General features: G+C 41.0%; 1 protein-coding gene across 4 annotated transcripts in view; it reads left to right on the top strand.

The window, feature by feature from the left end:
• Nucleotides 1–22,293, top strand: part of LRMDA (leucine rich melanocyte differentiation associated) — a 684,296-nt gene extending 662,003 nt beyond the window's left edge. For 2 of the 4 annotated variants that reach the window (XM_064145525.1, XM_064145506.1), the window contains exon 7: nucleotides 19,625–21,803. In XM_064145525.1, the coding sequence (XP_064001595.1) occupies nucleotides 19,625–19,704 (80 nt within the window). In that variant the 3' untranslated portion in view covers nucleotides 19,705–21,803. Of the gene's footprint in view, nucleotides 1–2,987; nucleotides 3,098–19,624; nucleotides 21,804–22,207 lie in introns of those variants that run through there. The other 2 variants (XR_010302630.1, XM_064145509.1) reach the window with 2 other exon arrangements.
• The last annotated feature ends 1,545 nt before the right edge of the window (nucleotides 22,294–23,838 follow it).

The raw sequence follows: 23,838 nt of genomic DNA, 5'->3' as shown, positions 1-23,838 counted from the left end.
TTCCTATGGATATTAAGAGGCTGGACGGTCCAGGCAAGTCGAGTATGGCATCAGCCTTACACTGTGAGGATTACAACATAGAGGAGAATACATTCACAGCACATTTTGTCAGTCACACATACATTGTTTCCCTTCTCTAAATATTTGTAGAAGCTCTTTATTGGGCCAAGCTGTGAAATAATTTCTTAGAATTCCAGGGCCATGTTTTAGATTGCCTGCTTCGGTCCCACAAACTTTCTGACACACCATCATCGTTTGGCTTACTGTATTTGTTCTTTTGCATCCATGCTATGGCTGGATTTGGGTGCTCTGTCCAGGATTCTCTTCACCCATATTGATGTTTAACAGTAAGCTGGTGACTGCTCACTGCTGGTGACTACAAGCAGGTTGCCCATTCTTCCCTATTTTCAAACGCAGGCATAAATCCACATGTTAAAATGGCAGCACAGGCTCTGTTGCTGTTAGACAGAAATCATTATATCCTAAAAAATGTATTAGGCCTGTGTGGAGATGTCTCTGTTTGTTACAGGAGTGCTTATGCTTCTGTTTGCAAGAGGGAACCTGTCAGATTTGTCTTAGGTGAGATTTCCTTTCTGGAATCTAGATTGCTGGCTTTAGGCTCAGCGAGTGTAATGCCCTACCCTTACATGTTTACCTAGCACAGTGATGCCGCTTTATTTATAAGCAGTGAAGATGAAAGAAACCAGGATGCATTTAATTGGTCTCTCCATGTTGTAAATGTAACATTCATGTGCATTTTTTGTTTGCTTTAGAGCTGCTCTCATTCCTTTTCCTTATTTAATATGCACGTCATACTGTGCCAGGGGGTCAGTAGGGCAAATCAGGGAGCCAGATGGCTTACCTCTACCCTAAGGAAACATACCAGTATTTAGTTGGGCACTTCACCAAATAAAGACAGGGCCGGAATCCACAATAAATGTGAGAGTTGGTTAAAACAGCATCCTTTTCTTAGATTCACAGCTACAACCTCCTTGAGGCATGAGTTTTTTATACTTCACTGCTGCTTTCTAGCTTTCTCCAAGTAACTGCATCTTAGAAGATATTAGAGGGGGGTGCAACTCATTTTATTTATGGCCTTTGCACAGAAACAAGTTTCAGCTATTTTAATCTGACTGAAATAAGAAACCATAATCCATGGATGAAAAGACAGTGGACAAACTCAGTTAAATCCCTCGTACCCCGAGGACGTATATTTTGTCCATTTCTGGGTTTTATGTTCCCTTTTCTCTGCTGTTATTCCTGACTTTAACTTCTGAAAAGCCAAGCAGTTTAAGTGGCCGGGCCTGGGGAGCTTATTTGTATGCAGCACAAATTTCAGGATCTGTTCCCAAGCCTGTGCAGAGTGAAAAATGGCCTGCATTTTCTTGATAGCCCATGTGGTTGTAAAGAATAAATGGCTAATGAATTACAGATGAACATTGACGCAAATTAATCTTCCTGATGTCCCTGGGTTATATGGCAGCCATTTAAAAGTTTAATCAATACACTAAAGTTGAAAACATGCAGGCACTGCAGTTGTTTGGATGTAATAAACATCAGAGGGAAACGGGAGGCTTGTACCCAGTCCATGTATCATAATGACAGGTATTTATGTTTAATGGACTAAATATTTTTTATTGGAAGAGAGCAAATGTCAGCTTAACTTTGTAAGCCCTGCATTCAACTTTCCTTTGAGGTTGGTGAGAGACGGCTGACATGTCATTGAGAATGAAATGTAAAAGAAGCAATTGAGACAAAGCGAGGATAAGGAGCTGCTTTGCCGATGAGATGTTGCTTTAATGCTCTGCAACTATTCATTACAGAAAATGTAAACTCTGCCATTTCAAACGTTGCAGTAAAATGGTTTACTAGGGCAGACTTTTAATGGTTATTAGGCAAAACAAGAGCCAAACGCTGCCAAATATTCTTTTCTGGGAAGCGTTTTATTTGAAAAGTCTTTTGCTGAGCTACAATTTCAGAAGATTTATAATTATGCAGCAGTCATCCCCCTCTGCCCCTTTCCTTTTTCAGACAAAGAGAAACAGAAAAATAACTTGCAGAATAACCACACCACAGTCTTTTTTTTTTTCCCCCTCTTTGAACAGAGTAATAGCTTTATATAAGCTTCTCAGAGGCCTGGATATTAATTGCACTTGAAGTCAATAAATTCTAGAGCCATGTGTGTCCAGGACTCACCCATCATTACTATAAACAGGGAAGGAGGCTGTACAAGACTGCCAGATTCACCAGGCCTGCACAGTTGCTTGGCTAAATAAAAGATCACATTAATTTATTTTCTTTAGAGTGGAAAAATATTGTTGCCACGTCATTTGGTGTTAGAAGGCAACAAGCTTCTTCCTTGCTACTGTGTCAAACAAAAGGGTCTAATCAATGGAAGAAAAAGGGAAGGTAATGTTTTACCCTCTGTTGTAGCACCTCCTTTGTTGGCTGGTGTCACCTGAATGGACCCTCGACAGTCTAGAATGGTCTCATGAGGTTCCTGGGAATGTGTACTGTGGAACTACTTCAGAAAGGGAGAGCAGTCTGAGCCCTGTGGATCACTGCTTCTTTGGTTTTTGGTTGGACCAGTTCTCTCCTTACTTGAATATGAGGCACTTAGTGCCATGGTCTAGTTGACTGGCTAGGGCTGGGTGCTAGGTTGGCCTGGATGATCTTGGAGGTCTCTTCCAACCTGGTTGATTCTATGATTCTATGATCTCTGCAAAATATTTTGTTCAGTTAAATAATTGCTGCTAAAAACAGTGCACTGAGTCAGCCAGTGTTAATTCAATGCCTGACCTCCTTCTGATCTTCAAGCATATTGTCTTGGCTTTAACAAAGATTGTTTAAGGCAGACAAATGCATTGGGGAAGTGGCAGAAATCTCATATTGCTACAGAGGCATCCAACTTACATCTAAGTTCTCTTTGGCATGCAGGCAATTTTATTTTAAATTCTTATTGTAACAATTTCGTTTTACCTCAACAGCTCCCTGTTATGTGGCATCAGGTTCTACTTGAGAACTGAAATCAAGCAAAATGGCCTTTCCCCCTCATCTTCTGCTGACCCTGTGCCATTTGTCACAAATAGAACAGCCTCCTAGTCTCAGCAACCCAGCATGACTTAGTCTGATGATGCTTCCAGACGTGCTACATTCTCCTGACCTTACGTTCCACAGCAGAGAATGGGTTGTTCCTTACGTTGTATGGCCACACCGCACAGTGCCCAGGATGTACCTGGAATTGAGCCTCCCCCTCTGCTCTGCACTGGTGAGACCCCACCTGGAATACTGCCTCCAGTTCTGGAGCCCTTGTCGTAAGAGGGGTATGGATGTGCTGGAATGTGTTCAGAGAGGGGCCATGAGCATGATCAGAGGACAGGAGCACCTCTCCTATAAGGAGAGACTGAGGGAGTTGGGGCTGCTCAGTCTGGAGAGGAGAGTGCTCTGAGATGACTTTATTGTGGCCTTTCAGTATCTTAAGGGGGCCTACAAGAAAGCTGGGGAGGGACTTTGTAGCATGCCAGGTAGTGATAGGAGTGGGGGGAATGGAACCAAGCTAGAAATGGGTAGATTCAGACTGGATGTTAGGAAGAAGTTCTTCACCCTGAGGGTGGTGAGACCCTGGAACAGGTTGCCCAGGGAGGTGGTCGAAGCCCCATCCTTGGAGGTGTTTAAGGCCAGGCTGGATGAGTCTCTGGACAGCCTGCTCTAGTGTGAGGTGTCCCTACCCGTGGCAGGTGGGTTGGAACTGGCTGATCCTTGTGGTCCCTTCCAACCCTGACTGATTCTGATTCTCTGACATACTGTTTTATCACTTGCAGAAATGGTCCCTTGAGCTGTTCTGAGCTGACTTTGATGTGACTGGTGAAGAAGGAGTTTGGAGCCTTATTATTGTCATAATGAAGCATCAAAGACTTAGGAGAAGGTTTGCAGTGTCCTTCTGAATTACGTTACAGTTTGGTTCAGTTTCAAAAATTGTCCTTTGTTTCATAAAGCTCCAAAGCACTTTTCCAAAATTGCTCCAAACGAGCGAGCCTTAGCGGCATGTGAGGTGAAACAGCAGGTATCTGCAGCGAAACGTTAGCAGGATTGCATCAGACAGAGGTGATGCTAGTAGAAAATTGGAGGTAAAGAGTAGGTGACATTAGATTGATTCTTTCTGTCAGATGGAGAGCTCTCTCTCAGGAACTGTTCACAACAGAATATGAAGTCCTCTGTAAGATGGTACATTGGGGAGCGCAAGCTGCTGCTATCCAGCGCACTGCTCCCATTGAAGAAAATGTAGTAAGTTGTGTTCTTGGTCAGCTCATTACAGCATTTGACTAAATTACTCCCAGTTAGATTTTACAACAAACCCCTTGAATTTCAGAGAAAAAACATCTGTTTCCTGCAGCTTCTGAATATTTAAATTCTGCAAGGAGGCTGCTGCTATGTATTATAGGATTAATGGATAAAAAACAGAAATACTACTACTACTACTACTAGTAGTAATCGACAGTAAAAGTTTTCTTTCAAAGCAAAAAATGAGGGAACTCCAGGACTACATTTGAAGTCACTTCAGCTTCATTGAGAAACAGTATCTAAAGATGTATAAAAAAGCCATACTCTCAAATGACAGGATTACTAGTTATTAAGCCTGAGTTTTGAGACTGCTTTTCTTTCAGTCTAGAGTTATGTGGGTGTATTTGTTTAGGTATAGTAGCCTTACACAACTGTTTTAAAGATTCACCAGCCCAGACAACACAGATCTACGTGGTCACCCTTTGCCTCAGTAAATGACAGTGGAAAAATCTAATGTTTTTTAATCTGTCCATCACAAAGATTGCTTCTGACTACCGACTGGAGAATGTTTTACCAGGCTGAAACCCACCATGCGTTTAAGTACGTATTTCTGCTTCAGTTTTTCCCCTACGCAGTACCAGTGCAACAGAGAAATGCCATATGTCTGTCAGAGAGTCAAAATCTTCACATAGTGATACAAAACTATTAAATCATCTCAACTCATTTTAATCCAATTGAAAAAAAGAAGGTAGGGAATCATGATTTGGCATCGTGATGTTAATTTTGGACTCTTCAGGGATGTGAATGTGATGTTGAAGGGGGAAATCAATTTGACAATTTTATCAGTTGTGGACTTCTTCCACTGGGCCCCGCAGCCCTGTCTGCTATTAAAAAAAAGGAGTAACTTTTGGTTCTGATTTTGTATAAATGAGGTATGACAAAAAAGGAGGTTACTTCTGCATTGTCCTGCAGGTGTAACTCTGCTGCCTGTCGATCTATCTTGCCTTTTATTTTGATGAAGAGAGAACACTAGGAAGAGAAAGAAAATCTCTTCATCAAAAACCTTAACAGGAAGGAAAAAAAAACTCTCAAGACAATGACATGTATTGCTGGCTATTTGTGGTGGTTAAAAGAGTTATTTGAAAACAAAGAAATCCTTCACTGTGAATCTAAACCACCAAAGCTTTAATAAAATTTACATCTGTGTATCATCCATGTCTCCAAATGCAGGTCATGAATAACACATAAACTAGAGTATATAGGGAACAGAAGTGCTATCACATCATTTAAAATCCAACACACCCCATCGTCAGCGGAATCAAATACACAGCAGGAATGGTTCCAGTTGATAGGCACACAATGAAGTGACTGAAAATGAAAACATATTAATTATCTTCCTAAAGGTTAAGATAGTAATCCTGGAAAAACATTAATGCTCCAAATCCATGCGAGAAGTGTATGTAATGTTTCAAAAATTCCGTTACATTTCAGCTGCACTTATTTGTGTCTCATCCATGACTGACTCCGCAGCATGGGGGGTAACAGGAGGAAGAGCAGGAAGTGCAAGACAAAGGCAAACCCAGGGAAAATTATATATATTAAAAAAAAAAGAGAGAGAGAAAAAGATTTCTTCGTCCACAAAAGCCACTTGCGCTACATGAGCTAATTGTAAGAATAGGCCATTTCTAAACTGCAGCTGTTAAGTGCTTAAGCAAACCCTGCTGGGAGAACTGCTTTGTAGAACATCTCTGCTAGCACAGACACACACAGCACTTTTTTAACACAGGAATTCCAAGTGCAGTGTTTAAGGGAACCCTTTTGCACTTCCACATTTTCCTGATGTTGTTACAGGATGTGATCCTAGCTTGTCACTCTGACATAGGTTTCCCTTACATGTTTTTTGTTTTCACTTTTTGCCTATGTTAACTCGAAACAACAGAGGCTGAAGGTTGTATAGAAGTGCTAGGAAATGAGTAAGGGGGTGCTGAGGGGGAATGGTCAGGTTGTGCAATAGAAAATTCTGGGTGTCCAAAAAACCCAAACCACCTCGCTTGGTTGTGGCCATTTTCTCTGTATAGCATTTTGTTTGTTTGTCCCTAAGGATTAGTATAGGCACTCATATGGAAGTTAGTTTTAAATGTGTTCTTTCTGCGTTCTTTCCTTCTCCCTCCACCAAACCCTTATCTGTGAAGCTCTGACACAAGCCTATGGCACCTGGGTTCCTAACTGTGTTAACTCTATTGTGTGGGTGTGCTGAGTGCCCTTGCTCGTGAATGTCTTTATGGTAAAACCCAAATTGTCCCAACACGAGGGGTTAATTGTCTGTTTCAAATGCCCTTTAAAAGTCTCAGCTCTTGAGAGTGATGTTTCCAGAAGAGTTGAATGTAATTGCAAAATAATATGGGCCCTCTGCCTTGTTTTCAGCGAGCACTGCTTAAGTTCTTGCTGTGGTTGCTACATGTATTTATAGTGGGGCTCTTCCTTCAGTGTATGTGATGCAAGGTATTTGCAGATTTGAGCCTTTGGGCTTTAAGTGTTGTGCTGCCTCTTCTATTCCTTATTCACCACAGATTATGTATAATTGATGACCTGCATTTACAGACATGGGTGGTATACAGATGTAAATGTTATTATAGCTTTTATATTTTATGTTCTCTCTGAAAGATCATTTTGTCTTTGAATAATACTCCTGTTCAGATTTTGGGGGGTTTATCTCTAAAAGAGAATATGAAATGGATATTGCACATCGTATATTTCTTAAAAGTAATTTGGAATTTTAGGGTATGGGATTGGTGGTGACTGATACACTGCCTGGATGAGATATATCCCTTTGAAAATAACAGCGCCAGTACATGCCTGCATCTGTCTAACCTCATAATTCACTCTCGCATTGGGTTATGGATGTCTGCATTCAGTGAGTCTATCTTCCCTTTAGGTATTATTTCAGCCCTTTGAGATAATAAGGAAAGTTTAATTGCGTTGTTAATTGATTTTTTGCACAACATTATTACCTTGATTGATTGCAGAGTTGATGAAAATGTTAGACACAGGCAGTGTAAAGTATCAGCCCAGTAAGGAGTGGGAGCCTTGTGGAGAATAGATAACCTTGATGTTAAGAGCTATATCCTTCAGATATGTCTTCCCTTGACATATTGATGGCCCTTGAAAAGGGAAAAGCTGATTGTATGCAGAATGCAATCATTAAACCCACTTCAGCTGGCTGTTGATTAATTTGTTTTTTCCTGAAGGATCTAGTTAAAGAGAAGGCCTCACTAGTATCAACAGCAACCATTTTCCAAGCTTCAGATTATTCTTAACCCTCTCCTAGAAGAAAGAAAAATGATACTGTCTTGGTTTAGACAGGCAAATTGTCTGAAAACGTTCAGCCCAACTGCAATTTGGGGATTATAACACTCGCTTTACCCCGTTAACTACTGCTTCCTCTATGACCTCTCCTCCCCCTGCCTGCAGTATTCAGTTCTTCCACAGATAACAGAAAGTCACGTTGGAAGGTTTTTGTGTAAGGCTGGTGTCTGTTCTCAGCAGAGATGCCGACAGGGATGTCAAGCTTGTTTTGCCTAAAGATTGAAATCCTTGAGCAGCGTGTATAGCTGCTTCCCAGGAGCCCCTGAAAGGACCAGAGGGTTCAGTGCACAGCCGTAAGTGGTTAAGCTTTCTTTATCCCTGAAAGGACCGTTCTTGGATAATTTTGCTGCATTGCTTTTGAGATCTTTGAGGTCTTCGGTAGGGCAGTTGTGCTGTGTGCTTCTGTCGCAGAGCAAAGGATGCTGTGGAAGTTAGCATGCCTGGTACTTACTGCTTCAGGGCAGAGACTGTTAAGTGTTGTCCCGGGCTTAACAGCAGCACTCAGGTACCTGCTGTTGGATGTGTTTAACCAAACAGTGACTGCATGTGACTAACTTTCCCACTGTGAATTCACACGATGGCCTAATCCTGGACGTGTGAGATGTCCTGTGCCTTCCTGTGTAAATGGGGCTTCCTTGGCTGAAAAAGCTCTCTGACTTGAGAGACAGCTTCTGTCATAAGCAGATTTGTATCAGCAAATGACCCAAGACATCTAAAATATTTATGCAGCTTTAACCAAGCGATGGAATGTCTCAGAAAGAGAATGTCATGGTGGTTTTCTCCTTTGGTTAACCATTTAGAAGATGCTTAGTAAAATAATAGGGAGCAGGTTATTGCTTCCTGTTTAGCATGGTAGTCTCAAAGACAGTTGCTGTTAATTTGTGCTCGTGAGTGATACAGTGATCAGTGTTGCTTGATTGTTTGGCCAGATGTGTTTTATTAGGTCCAATGTGCACATTTGCCAGTTGGCTCCCTATTGATATGGTTCATGCTAACTTACAACATGGTCAAGTCTGACAAATTTGAACCAGCCAAATAAGTGAATAATATTTCAAGCTGTCAAAGTGGATGAATAGTGATTAACTGACACACTCCAAAAGCTCTCACCAGTATCCGCGCTCCAGTGGAAAACTTTTACTCAGCACAATACTTGTTAGAAAGTCTTTAGTGCTTTAATGACTCTGACCCTAATGGAGGGGTTTTGATATGCCTCACTCAAGCTATTTCTTAGCCTCCTATCTCTCATCTTTAGCAAAAGCTTCCATAGAGGCTAAGAGTGCACTTGTAAACTATGTTCTGCTGTTTGCTGTGATTTAACCTTCAGCCTCCCTCTCATTAGCATGTTTTTAAAAGGAGGCTGAGGAAAGGGGGAAAAGGTTGAGAATAGGAAACAATGACAATGTTTTGGCATTAAGTACTGGAGACAGCCAGTGTTTGGGAACTAGAGTATGGCCAGTAAGTATGTAGCAATAGCAGATGGTGTTAAATGCAAAGAACGAAATTCTGCTAAGAGGCAAGCACAGACTCAGTCCAGAGAACTAGATATTTGCTGAACACTCTGGGTGTTTGAATCCAGACATCTCTGATTTAATTTGGTGCTGCAGAGCAACAGCTACAGAAGACAGAAAGTTGCTCTCTAGCTGTGTGGGGTCCAGATGTGACTTGCAAAGTGCCAAATGCCTTCAGCTTCCACTGGAAATCAAGGGAATCCAGGGCCTTGTTATATCAGCTTCTTAAAAACCATTTGGGTTTGTGTTAGGAAGAGTCATAGCAAGCCTATCATTAACAATTAGTTAAATGTTTCCTTTGTTTCTGAGGAAGGGCTTGTGGAAAGGAGCAAGTAGTGGCGTGCAGAGAAGGTTCCCTTAACTATATCATAATGTGACAGCAGCACTATTTCATTATGTTCCATAATTTTGTTTGAGAGGCTTTCTTTCCCAGCTTTAAAAATAAAAAGCAACTTGTCTTTATTTCAGATGACTCTCTTGAGAAATTCCAAACTAGCTGAGCCAGACCGAGTTTTGTATGGCTTTTCTTTTTTCCTAATGTGAACTTCTCCAGCAGGAACACATTTGAGATCCAAAAGCAAGTTTTACTCCTGAGATGTGCCAAATTTACGTCTAAACTCTCTAGAAGGGCCCTGCTGCTAAGATTTCTCTTTTTTTTCACATAAGAATTTGCAATTTTATTGGAATGCTTGCAGTCTTTCTGAACTTTTTTTCCAAAACTTTGCTTTCTGCCCCATAAATCATGGTACCTGTGTTTATAATCTGTCAGAGTTATTAAAAGAGCTTACTTCCCTCTTTCTTTTTTTTTTTCCTTGCATTTTACTGCTGATGTAATCTGTGCATGCTTACAGTTTGTGAAGTACAATATAATTATATTCACTTTCTAGTTTTGTAATGACGCTGTCATTCCTTAAGGTTTACTCCACTTATGATTAATGTAAGTATTATTAGTAGGATATAGCAGAAAGCATAGAGGAGCCTACAGAAATGCATATGTTAGCCAAATTAGCTGAAGAATCTTCTAAGTTGTTCTGGTAAGTGTACACTGAACAGCTGAAACTTAATATGTGCTAGAGATGGGATTTTACAACCTGCTTTTCCTCCACCATTCTGAATATACTCAAAGGGTCTCTTCCGTCTCTCCGGTGACCATACTGATGCATTATCAAAAGTAATAGAAAGTTCATTCAAACAGCACTGGAGTTTAAGCTCAGATGGTGGGTAAGTAGCAAATTCCAGCCCAGGTGCAGGGAAGGTGATGGTGTAGACGGATGGTCAGGTTTCATCATACAATGTTTTGAGCCTTTTGTTCAGACCACCGCTACCCAGTGGCATCCTTTTGTAGCCATCTGTATGCACAAATTGATGCTCACTGAGATGAGTCCACCAGAATTGAGGCTCCTGGGTGAAAGGCTGAGAGCAGAGGCTGTATAAATATAGACTTTGATGGTGACATAACAAGGAACTGGCTGCAAAGCCAGCAGCGTTGCTCTAATTGTCGCACCGGACTCCTTGGCGTGCCAGCGCGGTCTGGTTTTTAGACAACTGTATGCTGCCCTCTAGTGGCGATGCGCTCGGCGTGGAGCTGCTGACGAGACAGAACCCAGGAGATGGGTCTCTGTCGGCGGGGAGTGGCTCTTTTGCCACGGCTAGTCCAGTTTGGAGTAGTTGGCCATTAATAACAGGCAATGAAGCTCTTGTGGCGTTAGTTTAGAGATAGAAGATATTTAGCAGATGTAACCTGACTTGCAGGATATTTGGATGTTTACTGTAATGTATTCTGTCTTTACTACTTTCACTTAGACCATGTATGAGATGTATGAAACAGTGCTTTAGAGGACTAAAAAGATTAGGAACTCATTGTTCCTTTTCTCCATCTCCTCCAAAGATGTTTTGTGTATCTAAATTTAAGCATAAGTTCACCCATAGTATCCGGTGTGCTGATGCTTTCTGTGCACTCGTGTCTCTTTTGCTGCAGTGCCTATCTGACTACACAATCTGCCTGAGTATTTTTTTTAATGTCTTTAAAGTTTCAATATATTCAACAAGAAGTACTTCATCATAAAGGCATCCTTAGTCCTACCCATTACATTATTTGAGAGTGCAAAAACGATACAGATAGACTGAAGAGACAAAAGCATTTGGGTTTTCTGCGTGGTGAGTTTTGCTTCATTTTCATGAGAGATCTTTGTCATCCTCCCGCCCTCCCCCCCAACATATTTCTCTGATGATGGTTACAATAAGCGAACATTAACTTGTAACAATGATACTCAGAGGAGTACAGAACTGGTTAATGATTTAAAGTATTATGCCCTAAATGCTGCTATTTTAGCCAACAGTAGAGAATCTGTAGACAGCACATGCCCAGATCAAAGCTGATCATGTCAATGTCATCCAAGGAGGAAGAGATACCTTCCTTTTCCCCTTCTCTCCCCCTACTCTCTTTTTAAACAAAGTATGACATCTGAGGAACAGTGTGTTGATTGTTCCACTGCCAGGATACGCATAATGGAAACATTAGCTCCAAGATAACTTTTAATCTGTCAGCCTAATGGCTCCTTAATGTGTAGAGGGCTTTAAATGTATGTCAGCCAGGACTGTATAAAGTAGTATAGTTTGTGGCCTGAATGGATCTAGATGACTCTGCACCATGACACAATATGGCTTATTATTAAGTATCAGCTCATCAGCTTATTCCCACGGACTTGGACAAGCCTCTCAATTTTCCAGTAACAGATTATGTGAGAAAAAGCTTGCAGTGCATTTTTTTTCTTTTACTTTTTTTTCCACCCCTTCTCTCTCCCCTTCCAAACTACAAGTTTCATCCCCAGCTGCACTGGGAGCCCTGAAGTGTATTTACAGCAGGCTGCACTTTATCACACATCAGCTTGACTGCTAGTTTACACTGAACATTTATGCAGCTCCCTTGGCCCAGGATACAAACTTCACATCTTTGTGTTCCTATCACCTTCGCTGCAAATTTTTCCAACATCCTCTCCCTGTTGACTGCTTTCCTTCCCCTCCCCTAGTCTCACTTCCCCACCTACTCCCCCTTTTTTCCCCCCTTCTTACAAACAGGCCAGTGAGACTTGACATGTCACAGTACTTGCCTGTGCAGGATATTTGCAGTAATTCAGTGTCTTAGTTTGCCTACTCAGATTCCTCTCACCGCTATCTTAGCTGTACAGTCCCAACATCACTGCTATAAAATGGATACAGATTTGATTTTGTGCCTCGTGGTAATTTCTTTCAGTCTGGAAGACTACTTTGTGCCCCATGCAGTTAGGAAGTCCAGAGGAAAATGTTACTGCTTTTTGGCATCCCTGTGCAGTGAGCAGAGCTGAGAGGTTCCCTTCCTTTGGTGGGGTTACCCACAGAGGGAGGGGAGGATCAGAAGTTGGCTGCTGAAGGAATGTCCTCCTTCTCCAGGAAACCTGCAGTGGAGCACATTCATTAATGCATGGGGACCTCTTGGATAGTATTTGGGGACCGTTCTGTGACTGTTGTGGCTCTGGTGTGGGAATTCTGCTTTAGCCACAGAGAGTTCTGCCCTCCATTTTCTCAAACACAAACTGATCTCTTTAAAGCACAAATAGTTTTTGAGCAATCTGTGTTATTTTTGCTCACATTTAGTGTTTCTATTATCTTGAAAATAAGTAAGGATAAAAATAAGGCAAATTAGCAGTTGTGCACTTGTTACTTGAACACTTGTATTTTATGATACTATTCTAGGAAATTTTTGTGTACTTTTGGTTTATTGCTAGGATATTTCAGGTCTTTATAAAGTAACCCTTCTACAGCACTCAGCTTTAGCACAATCAAAGGCATTTACTTCCTTATCTGTTGAATGCTTCTCTTCCTCTTGCTCCCTCTGCTGTGACTTAAGGAGCCTAGATCCTGTGTATTGACTCCAAGGTGGAGCATTCTGAACGCTGCAGTTGCAACAAACAGACCTACTTGTAATAGTCAGAGTTCCTGTCATACTAGCAGGAGCAGCTGCAACTCTTCTGTTTTTTGCTTGTGTCACATCACAGTTTTTGAGCTTGAGCTTCCCCATGCTGGCTGTGGCTTCTTTCAGAGTGAAAGTCTGAGTGAGCCTCAAGAGGAAATGGCCTCAGGTTGCACCAAGGACAGTTTGGGTTGGATATTAGGAAGAATTTCTTCACCGAAAGGGTTATCAGGCATAGGAATGACTTGCCTAGAGAGATGGCAGAGTCCTCATCCCTGGAGGTATTTAAGAGTTGTGTAGATGTGGTGCTTAGGGATATGCTTTAGTTAAGGACTTGTCAGTGTTAGGCTAATGATTTGATTTAAAGGGGTCTTTTCCAACCTAGGCAATTCTGTGCTTACATACTTGGCTGCTCTCGGGAGGATATAGTGACCCAGGTGATCCTTTACGCCTCGTGATCTCAGATTCCTGTGCCAGAGATTTCATAGGCTGGATCACATTCAGTAGAAGCAGTTGTTCTATTCTGCCAAAAGTCAAGATGAAGTGCAAAAAAGTCTGTTTCCCAATGTAGGGTTACATTTGGTCCATTGTGCAGAACATGGATCAACAGTGTACCTCAGCAAGTGTTCTTTATTTCACTTTTGGCTCTAACACATCTCCAAAGGTCAAGGATTTCTTGATTCTAATTGCTCAAACTATTGTTCTTGTTTATAAAAATATATTTCCACATGAACAGGCATAACTATAAATTAAAGCAGAAAACTGAGTGACTTTGCCACTCATCCTTTAAAGGGAGGGGAAATAAATCCTCTCTTTTCCTTTGGTATTTTTAAAATACCTCTTTGAAGTCGCAACCACAAGACACTGTAGAACTAAACCTGCACTGTATGGGTCCAAGTAAACTTTATTTGTCTTCCTGTTAATGCTAGATATTTAGCATCTCTCTTCTCCCTTGGTACTGGGCCCCACCCTTGCTTTCTGTGAAGCTTTCCATGTATCTGTGCTCCCAGGCTGACTTGTGTGAATGTTTGGTGGAGAAATTTTGATACCTTTCACAGCATTCAGTCATTTGAATGTTCTTAGTGATGAATATCAACTGGATAGCTCAGGTAGAAAATTAGATGGAGTGATTTTTTTTTAACCAGAATGACAGTGAGAGGATATATAACTTAATTATCTGCATTTAACAGGAAAAAAATAACCAATGTGCTACTGAAGGTGAGAGAGAAGGCTCCTAATTTCTTGAAAATCTCTGGTACTTACTTTCTCACAGAAAGTAGAAGTGGGGAATTGGAAGTTAGTTGTCAACTGGACATCTAGGTAAAGTTTTAGAGCTTCCATGAGGAGAAATATAATATTAAAAATTACTAAAAAGCTGTACAGAAGACTTTCTAAAGGATTTTAAGCCAGCTTTACTGATTTCTTAGACAAAGGGAATTCGAAGAGTCTTAAATTAGTTCAACTGTTAAAGGTATTTTGCCTCAATCAGTAGCATTGTAGGCTTGAAAGCGCAGATAAGTATTTATTCTCCTCTAAATGTTGTAGATAGGGAATTATTTTCCTTTAAAGGAAGTTTATGTTAATATTTAAGGGAATTTTGCAACTTCTGTTCATTAATTTTAGAGCATGCCCAAGTGCCTGTGATAAAAAAAAATTATAATGATATTGATATTTCATTCTGAAGGTGCTCAAAACAATTTACAGATTGGTAGTGTAACCACACTGAAATGCACCAAGCTTCTTTGTGGAACATGGCAGCTGTTTAATAGCCCATAGCAAAACTATACAACAGCAGGTTGTAGAAAGAGAGATGAATAAGAGTCAAATACAAATTGGCAGTGGAGGATTTAGGTACTGTACTCAAGTTAAAGTCAGATGAAGTGGAATACTGCTAGGCTAATGAGTCTCTGTATGAAGTGCTACACTCTCTAACCACAGCTCTTAGTGTGAGGACCTGTGTTTAGCTGATGCAGAAGATGGGCAGAGGGCTGTATGCTAAAATGCAGTCCCTTATGTAAACAGTAAACAAATCTGACAAACTAATTTATTTGTGAATATTTTACTCTTTGCACTTGTAGAGGGGTTGCAAAAAAATATTTGGTGTTAGAACGGGTGTCTTGAGAGGGGATTTTGGGCAGATGTGTCAAGAAGTTTTGATGGGGATAGCCAAAGGTTTTGTTTGAGTACTTAGTTTTAATAATTAGTATTTAAAGAAAACTAAATGCCACTGCAGAATGATGTACTGCTAACAGCTGTCCCAGCTGTGATGGCAGAAATGGATTTTTTAATAGATGTAGAGCTCTTTTTTGAGAAAGGGGAAGGGGGAGGGGGGGGGTGGGGAAGACAACAAGATGCTAACAGACAACAATTCTCTTAGGTCACTGTTGGCCTGAGCTGAATTTTGACCTTTGACTGAGGCTGTATAATCTCTAGGTCTAGCACATCCCACTGCAACATATTTTACCATTTTCCATGCTTGTACCTAAAGAGTTTCAAACATTTTTCACTCTATGAAAGTATATAGAGGTCCACCTGCCCTGTAGCTTACTACGAAAGTATATAGAGGTCCACCTGCCCTGTAGCTTACTACAAAAGTATATAGAGGTCCACCTGCCCTGTAGCTTACTACGAAAGTATATAGAGGTCCACCTGCCCTATAGCTTACTACGAAAGTATATAGAGGTCCACCTGCCCTATAGCTTACTACGAAAGTATATAGAGGTCCACCTGCCCTATAGCTTACTACAAAAGTATATAGAGGTCCACCTGCCCTATAGCTTACTACAAAAGTATATAGAGGTCCACCTGCCCTATAGCTTACTACGAAAGTATATAGAGGTCCACCTGCCCTATAGCTTACTACAAAAGTATATAGAGGTCCACCTGCCCTATAGCTTACTATGAAAATATATAGAGGTCCACCTGCCCTATAGCTTGCTGCAGTACATGCCCAGTTTAAAAGGAGCAATCATGAGTTGAACAGTTTTTTTAGTATACATGTATTTATGTATTGATTGAGTTGAATAATTGAGTTTTCCCTCAGCTAAGGAAAAGCTGCTGTTGCCGACATTACCGTGTGTTTGTGAGGAAAGGCCGATACCACAGTGCATGCAAGCGACTGCAAGGTCGTTACTTACCCAGCGTGATTAGAACATCCATTCTGAAGGGGAAAATCATTTAAAAGATAAAGAGTGAATTTAAAAATGATTCTTCCCAATGCCTTTTTTTTCCATAATTATAGTTTTAACAGCCTGTGGTAATGGTAGAAGCAGCTACTTAAGAAAAATTAGAAGCCTCATTCAGGAAAGATGATCCCTCAAGAGACATTGTGTTGTCATTTCATGAGAACCGCAAGCAGAAGCCTCATCCAGAAGGCCAAGTGTTGTTTTGATGTATAGAGAGTGTGCAGAGCTTGTTATGGCCAATGCTAGCTGTTTTAATTAGAAGGTACCACAACAACCACAAACCCATTGTTTCCCCCTTGTACCTTCCCTTGTCTCTTTGCAGAACCACCAGCAAGCACACCTCTGCTCCCAAACTGCAAGCAATGAATGCTCTAACAGACGGGCAGCAGGGAGGCAGTAGGTTTTGTTAATCCGTGTGACATGTCCTAGCACCAAGATTCTCACTGCAGCACACAAGCTTCCTGTAGTTGCCCGAGTTTTCTGTGCTTGCCAAAGGGAGGAGGAAAGTGGAGAGGGAAGATGACACAAAAGAGAAAAACCAAAATTGCAAAAGGCAAACCAAAAAATCCCAATCAGCGCATCTAATTTTCGAGCAAGGTGATGGGTTTGCAAATCACCTTCCTGGGAAAGAAAGGCTTCAACAGCATCTTCAACTCTGCTTTTGTCAAGGCTCTCCGAGCCGTGTGTGCAATATGCCTGGCAATCCAATCACAGCTGTGTGCCTGGGCAGGGAATCTCTGTGGAGACAACACTTCCTTCATTTAAACAATTGTAGGCTGCAGGAGTTCAGAAATTTCAGCTGACTTTAGCTGTCACTAGCCCGAGCACCTTTATCCCCAGGCGAGCAGCAGCAGCTGGATTTCATTTCCTGCTGCCAGACTGTCCGACATCTTTGCTGAACATCCCAGGAACTGAGAGTCTTTACTTTAAGCATTTTATTCAAGGTGACAGCTCCTCACACTTTAGCGTTCAGATCACCTCAAGTAGCTGAGATATCAGTGAAAATGAGAGCACTTCTCCAGCAAACTCCAAATTTAGATTGACTGAGGTTATCCTTAGGCCTCTAGACCCAGCCTCCATGACAGCACAGGCCTGCCAGTAACTTTAAAACTACAGTGGAGTTTGTAATGATGTCTGGGGAGAAATATTCTGCCTGAGCAGTGGAGGATACTATAAGCAATAGGAAATGATGTCAGATTTAGTTAGAGCTGGAGACAGTGCTAGAATATACTTGGCATAATATGGCACCAGTATCTCTGTCAGCATCTCTGTTTTCTGTCACGGCACACAATCCTGGGCCTGTCTGTAGCCCTGACAGTGTCTTTTCAGATCAGGTTATTGCCAACTCAGAGACTGGCTCAGCGCAGCACCATACAGCCCCTTTTGTTTGAAGTCTGCCCTCTTTGTCATTAATGCACTTGATGTCTATTTAAACCTGACGGTGAATGCAGTATCTGTTTTCCTGTCAAGAGATCATTGACAGCATTAATACCTCATGTCCTTGCCTCATTTTCTAAGCACTGACACCTAGCTACAGTCTCCAGCGTTCATCAAACAGCACTCTCTCACCAGCATCTCTATAAACAGTCTTGCTCCCAGTCCTTAAGAAATGTGACAGACCTCAAACAGGACTTTTATCAATGCCAGTGGAAAAGGAGCCTGCAGAATGCCATTAATAAACTCTTCGTATCCTTTACATTTAGAGCTCTAAATGGCCTTGTTACCGACCTAATGCCTGCTGCAGGTTAACTTGGAATATCGTCTGCTCAGGAGGAAGAACCTTGCTTTTCATTGGATGCTGGTTTAAGAATGATAATGTCATCCTTTCAAGGTGGAAACTGCTCCTCTAGTGTAATTATTGAAATTGAAATTATTGAAGAGAGCTCCATAGAGGAGAAGGAGATCAGGCACCGCACCATCCAGTGTCCCCATTTGTGTTATTCTGAAGAGCAATGTACTTTCCACCACAAATCAATTTATTTATTCATTCCCCACAGAAATGGGTAGCTATCTGGATGTCTTGGAAGAAAAGAGCAGCAGGGGTTAACATTAATCTTGCCCAGCCAATCCCTTCTATGGCTTTATTGCTTATCTATCTGATGTATGTTACACTAGAAAAACAGCTAGAGAGTATAAAAGCTCGCCTACTGAATTCATATTGCAGGTGGGCACACTCTTTGCTCTTTGAGTTCCAGAAAGCTGAAATAGCAATGAATTGAGGGCCTGCTTCTCCCCATCCTTGCCCTTTATGCAAAGACAGTGTTTGTCTCCTTTGGGCTAGATTATGTTTGCCCATGTAAGGGGGAGTTAGCTACTTCAGTGACTGCTTTGTTAAGACACTCCCAAGGCAGAAGAGACCCTTTCACCTTCCTTCCGTGCATGGGAGATGACTTTTATTTTACTACACATGCCCGAGGTAACAAAGAACAGCTCTGCTAGTAAAATTTAGCATCTTTGAAGACGTTCACAGGTGGAATACGACTGTGAACTTACGCTTTCACATACCACTTAGTACCACCAGAGGGGATGCTTTTGAATAAGCCTGTGAGATCTGCGGGTATGCATCTTACCCACAGCAGTTAGGACTTCCTCAGGCACCTTGCTGCCTGTACCCGCTGAGAATAATGTGCCTTGTTCCCCAGAAGTAGTGGTCTGGCTAATTTTTTTTAATCATCCTCTATGTACCAATATTTAACATCATTTCTAATTGCATCTTGCTCATGGGGTGTTGTTTGGAGAGCTACACTGGAAGTGCTTTTACTGACTGTTTATTTGCATGTCTGGGAAGAACACCAAAGTCCAAAGGGCTAACGGTTAGGAAGGCCCAAGTTCTAGCCCATGTCTGTTGACTTTCCACCTGGGTTTCAGCTGGTCACTTCAGTTCTCTGCCACTGCAGGGCTGGCTTTGGGTGTATGCAAAATGACTTTAGGAAGGTTTGAAAAGGTTTTCCTGGATCCACATTAAAATGTAACTATTTTCTGCTTCTTACTATGTGGTTTTAATCATCAGGAAAACCCTGTGTACAGGTATCAAGGAGATTACAGGGTACAAAATGTGACTTCAGCCCAGACTTTCTAATTCTGAAAAGCTAGAGAGAGGTACTGTGATTTAAAATGCAGTGTATGATGTGTCAGTGTGATGTCATTCAATGTTTGAAGATGCTGTGGATGTGTGTTTAATGGGACAGGGCATACTGGATATTTGAAACGCACAGACTTTCTTCTGCAGGGCAAAAGAAAACTGCTCCCTTCCCTCCTTTTAAATTCTCCAATTGCATACTCTCTTTATGTGTCATGCCGCCGCTGTCCTAATTGTGATTTCCTTTTTCTTGTAGGCATTTTGGGGAAATGCCGCTACGTTTACTATGGAAAACATTCTGAGGGCAACAGATTCATCCGAGATGACCAGCTATAAAATGCAGTGTTGTTTTGTATCTCTTCAATCCCTCCACCTAGGAAACACAAATTGCAGCTAAATTTTAAGCATGTAACTCAAGTCCTCTAGTGCCTTCTGCTGACTTTGCCAAACCTGTCAAGATCATCCTTCTATCTTAGTCTGAGTAGTCACATAGAGATTGACATGATTGCCTTTAAGCAGGTCCCATCCACCAGTGTGACAGACAGCTGCAGCCGAGCACCCAGCCTGACAGAAGGAGCACTGTGATGGATTGCCTGGTCCAATTGCTGCTTGCAGAAGAGCGGGGGTCACACCTGAGGCTTCAGTGAGCATACTCCATCGGTCGGCGCCTTAGCGAAAGCAGCGCATTTATCTCCAGCCTGCCCGTTGAGTGAAAGTGGCTGGTGATATCAAAGTGTTTATATAAAAGAGAGAGGGTATAATTTCAGATGAAAAGCCCTTATCTGCTCTTATTTTTTGCCCTGTGAATTAAGTGCTCGTGTTTCTATCATCTCATATATGCTTACACAAATCCTTTAACAGTAAGGAAGGCTTTTTGTTTTGTTTTGCTTGGTGTGTCTCCCCTGCTCCCCAAATGAGCCTAGATGGGTTACTTTTTCTTTTAACAAGGGAAAAATTACATCCTGAAAATATTTCAGCCATGCAAATTACTGTCAGTTTGCATAGTTGCTTAGATGCAACTAATTGAAGCAATACTGGAGTCAAACAACATTTGCTAGTTCTTACATTACATCTCAACATTTGCTTACTCTGACCTTCAAAAAAGAGATCATCCTTTAAGAGTGATGCAGCTTACCTGTATATACTTGGAAGAAGCTCTCAGTTATCATATTGATAGTGTGTGTTAATCCTGGGTTATTGCACAAGATATTTTTCAATCATCCAGAGATTTAATTTAAAATCAAAGCTTAAATTTAGGGGGGAAAAATGTTTAAAAGGAGTGGTAAAAAAGAAAATTGCTACCAGGTGGGTATGGTTTTTCAGAGGGGAAAAATAGTCAATAAAATTAACTAGGAGAATTTACAGCTTTGCTAGTATGTTAGAGAGGTGAGTTCCAATTAATCCCTTCTGATGCCTGTGTAAGAAAAGGCTGTTGTCAAATTTTCAATGGAAAAAAAGTAGAACTGCCTGACATACTTGTTGCTTTTCTGGTGAACTAATTGGACATATTTAAAGTCATGAACTTATGAAAAAATCCTAGTATTTTGTGTGTGTATTGCAGTGAGTACTACTAGATGCAATGGGATTGACCAAGAAACACACAAAAATTCTGACCTCTGAGCTGTTCCAAACCTGTCCATATTTGTCCCAGTTGAGAGCTGTCGCTCTCTGGCTGTTCTTGAATTGTTTGAAATGAGTTGGTTGTCTTTAGTCACTTTCCTGGTTGAACAAAATGTCAGCTTTTAGAAGCAGCCTGCTTTGGGGTGCTATTACCGGCTACTGTTGCAGGTGGAAGTGAATGTCGAAGTCAATCATGAAATCAGGCTTGACCGATGAAAAAGAATGAGGAACTGACAGGGTGACAAAGGAAAGCTTACTGCGGGTGAATCTTTTAGGTCTTAGCAAATGGAAGCCTTCACTCACTCTGAAAGTCTATAATAAATCTTTAACAGATACTCAAAATCAGTGATGAACATAAAACTATCCAGTTTAGACTACCCGTAGTTCAAATTGAGCACTGAGCTGTTTGCCATGCAAAGTGGTGTCTAGAAAGGATATTTGGCCACTTGTAATGTCTCTGCTAATGCCCTACATGGCTACAAATGAAATGTCAATTCACATTAGAAGTCTTAGGAGATAGAAGATGAAGCAAAGCTCCATGCCTCTTTTCTAAATTAAAAATATCATTAGGAATATTAAAGGCATTTGTCTTCTCTCTTGGTTCTCAAAATAACAGCAGTCCTTGTTTGTTCCTACTATAAAGTCTCTTTTGAAGTCTCCACACATTTTGGCCATGGCATATTATAGGCAGGAGGGTTCTGAAAAGAGGTGTTTAGAATAACCTAATGTCACTTTCAGTCTCATTCCATATATATTCTTGTCTTTATAAAGGGCTTTAACCCTGCCTTAAACAATAAACAGCACTTGCAAACTGACCACATGGTTTTTCCTTCTTTATTTTGCTTGTTTACTTTTCCTATTGTCAAAACCATTTGTATCATTTGCAGGAGCATTTTCTTCCCAGCAAAGCTTTGGAGGCACAAATATTTTTGGAATGAAATGTGCTGAAAGTGTTTTCCCTTTTGCTTTTTTGCTTTCACTAGGGGCTTTATGTACCTACAGTTAAATATGGTACATTCCTAATTGATATTTGCTCAAAGGAAATTCACACTAAGTGCCACTGATTCTGGAAAACCAGAGGATAATATCTAATGAATTATTTCATACTCCTAACAAATATTAGAATAGTATTTCAAAATAAGCAGAGTATTATTTCAAAATAAGCATGGATATTTGTTACTCTTTAATTCACATTGCTCTTTTCTAATTCTGCTTTCAGATGCCTTCTGCTGAAGTTCTCTTTTAAAGACATGGCAAACTTTTCAAACCTGAGGCTGCTATCTACAGTTGTTTCTTCCTCGCTGGGAACCGTGCCTTAATTTGTTAACTGCACCAAGTATCATTAGAATGAAAGTTGCAGTCAAGTAATCTAAGAAGGGAGTCTACTCTCTCTGCTTTACTCTCTCTTCTCTATACGTGGCACAAAGAAAGGAATTTGGAGTACTCTGGAACATACCTAGACCAAACTTTAGAGGAGACTGGCTCCAGTTGCATATGTAACACACATACATGATTTATGGTATAGCCGAAAGTATGTTACCACTGAAACCATTTTTTTCTGCTTTGTTAAGGCCAAGTCTCTGGATACTTACACTGGTATTCCTTTAATCAAACTGTGAGTCCCTTTGAAGTCAGTGTTTCATCTCTGCAAGTTTGGGTTTCTAGTTTTGGAAGGCTGGTATGCAGCCCCTTTTTTAGTGTTTGGGTCTTTGAGCAGAACACTGCACAACTGCTGACTCTTCAGTTCTTGTGTCTTCACTGCAAATGAAAAGTCCCTGCATGTTGCTCCCATTTAAGTTAGAAGAAAGAAACAAACTTGTCTGTGCTTTTGAGCGTTCTTTATGTAAATGACAGGGTTTACTTACTGGCAGTGGATGTATTAATATTCTTTATTCCTGCCAACAATATGAGTATGTTGGGAAATGTTTACCACCAGTAGAACTCTGTTAGGTGCAGCTTTTGTGGTGAGGTTCTGCATCAGCCCATTTTATACTGACTCACACCGAGTCCTATCACATATTTCTTCTTTATGTGGTGTGATAGTTGGCACATGTCTTTGCTTGCTCTGTTTGGGAAAGGTTACTCCTTTCATTCTTTGTACATCTGTCTCTCTTTCTGCTTTGTTAAATGGTTGGCACATGTGAAAGAAGGAGATGAAATTCAGCTTTACGGAGGTGTAACCATATAGCCAAGGCTCAGGCTGTGTGTTTGACACTTAGATTTCTAAGTATCCGTTTGCAGGTTCGGTCTGGGGAGTACGACAGTGAATCAGGGGATATGAAGTCAGAAGTCTTGCATGGCTTGCTAGCTGTTGTCCTCTGTTCCTAGAGATCTCTAGCTGTGTCCTTGTCTGCTTCAATTGCCATGTCATCGCTCTGCAAGCCAGTGATGGCATGAAATAGGTAAGTGCTCCCCTTTTCTTCTAAAGTGGAATTTCTGCCTCACTGCTTGTAGTGCACAACTGAAATACATACCTTGCTTTTTCAATGTTCTTGTATGTACACCTGCTATCTGTTACATCTTGTCTTTTTCTGCTGTTCAGGTATAAATTGTTTTCTACATTCCTTTCTACTTCTAGCAACGAGAATAAACCGAACCAAAGAAAGATATGATTTTGAGAAAAGACGTGTAAAGGTCTAACTGCTGGACCTTGCCTATGCTAAGAACCCTCTGACAATTTAACATTATTATAAACAAACACATCTGAATGGTTTGAAAGACTAAGATGCCTTCTGCTTTGGTGCCTTCCTGGAGGTGGTCTTTGGCTGTGAATAACTGATAATGCCTTTGATTTCCTAACACCACCCTAGGAGTTTAGGTGATTTGAGAATGTCATCTTATCTAAAAATG

This window comes from Pogoniulus pusillus, chromosome 6, assembly GCF_015220805.1.
Source record: "Pogoniulus pusillus isolate bPogPus1 chromosome 6, bPogPus1.pri, whole genome shotgun sequence".
NCBI lineage: Eukaryota > Metazoa > Chordata > Aves > Piciformes > Lybiidae > Pogoniulus > Pogoniulus pusillus.
This window is presented reverse-complemented; position numbering and strand designations above follow the sequence as displayed.